Source organism: Benincasa hispida, unplaced genomic scaffold (assembly GCF_027475165.1).
Source record: "Benincasa hispida cultivar pf3 unplaced genomic scaffold, pf3_genome.v1.1 HicScf1713, whole genome shotgun sequence".
Lineage (NCBI taxonomy): Eukaryota > Viridiplantae > Streptophyta > Magnoliopsida > Cucurbitales > Cucurbitaceae > Benincasa > Benincasa hispida.
The window spans coordinates 7,897-9,252 of record NW_028326091.1 but is presented as its reverse complement, the minus strand read 5'-3'; the positions used below and the strand labels follow the sequence as shown (position 1 = coordinate 9,252).

Genomic DNA, 1,356 nt, shown 5'->3' with positions numbered 1-1,356 from the left:
GTTCATGAAACAATGGGTTGGATGCAATGGGAAGTGCAGCTTGATTATCACACCATAATTTAGCTGGCATGGTAACGTTGAAGCCATCTTAGATAAAAGTTGGTGTATCCACACTATTTCACATATAGATTATGTCATAGCTCTATATTCAACTCAGCACTCAAACGTGAAACTACATTTTGTTTTTTACTTTTCTATGACACTAAGTTTCCTCCTAAAAAAACACAATATCCGAGGATGATCTCCGATCTTCTCGAGATCCAACCCAATCAGCATTTGAAAAACATTCAACCCTTGTATGACCATGATATTTATACAAGATCCTACATCCAGGAACAACTTTTAGATAACATAGAAGTTGTTCTACTGCAACCCAATGATCCACTATAGGAGAAGACATAAACTGACTCAAAATACTCACAAAATAAGTGATGTCTAGTCGTGTCACTATTAAATAGTTCAACTTTCCAACTAATCTTCTATATCTCTCGTGATCTTTAAATAATTGTCCTTCTCTAGTGAGTTTCAAATTTGGTATCATCGAAGTACTACATAGTTTGACCCCTAGTTTACTAGTCTTAGACAACAAATCAACATATTTTCATTGTGACAAATAAATACCTTTCTTGCTTCTCATTACTTCAGTACTCAATACTTCAATTGCCCCCAAATCTTTGGTATGAAATTGACCCTGAAGGAATTTCTTGAGAGAAGATATACCTGATACATCATTTCCAATGATATCATCAACATATACAACCAACAAAGTAATACCATTTTCAGGTCGTCGATAGAATATGAAATGGTCAGATGTACTTTTCTTCATACCAAAATATTCAAGTGCTTGACCAAACTTACCAAACCATGCATGGGGACTTTGTTTTAGTCCATATGAATATTTTCTAAGGTGACACACCTTATCACTCTTCCTTTGAGCAACAAACTCAGATGGTTGCTCCATACAAACTTCCTCCTGAAGATCACCATGTAGAAAAGCATTCTTAATGTCGAGTTGATGTGAAGACCAACTATGAGTAGTAGCCATAGAAATAAATAATTGAATGGAAGCTCATTTTGCAACGAGAGAAAATGTATCATAATAATCAGTCTCATAGATTTGAACATAACCTTTGGCAACAAGAATCACCAAGACATTGTTCCGTCAGGATTGACCTTTATAGAATGGCCAGATCATCGAGTCAATAAGCCTACCATTTTGGCGATTCTTCTAATTGGGGAGTTGAGAACATAACTACACAAGATGGAATTCGCTCCTTCCTCAATGTCAGGGTAAGTAGATAAATTGCTCCCTTAAGGGCTAATTCCGGGGTTTGAGCAATGTGGCGCCACACTCTT

At 36.3% G+C, this 1,356-nt stretch overlaps 1 protein-coding gene across 1 annotated transcript; it reads right to left on the bottom strand.

Moving 5' to 3' along the window:
• Positions 1–621: 621 nt before the first annotated feature.
• Positions 622–1,045, bottom strand: LOC150030651 (uncharacterized; the record flags this gene model as incomplete). Its single annotated transcript, XM_090309424.1, has 2 exons — positions 917–1,045; positions 622–820 (listed from the first exon to the last, which is right to left on the bottom strand). Coding segments are annotated over exons 1-2 (328 nt in total), but the record flags the coding sequence as incomplete, so codon positions are not given.
• Positions 1,046–1,356: the final 311 nt, after the last annotated feature.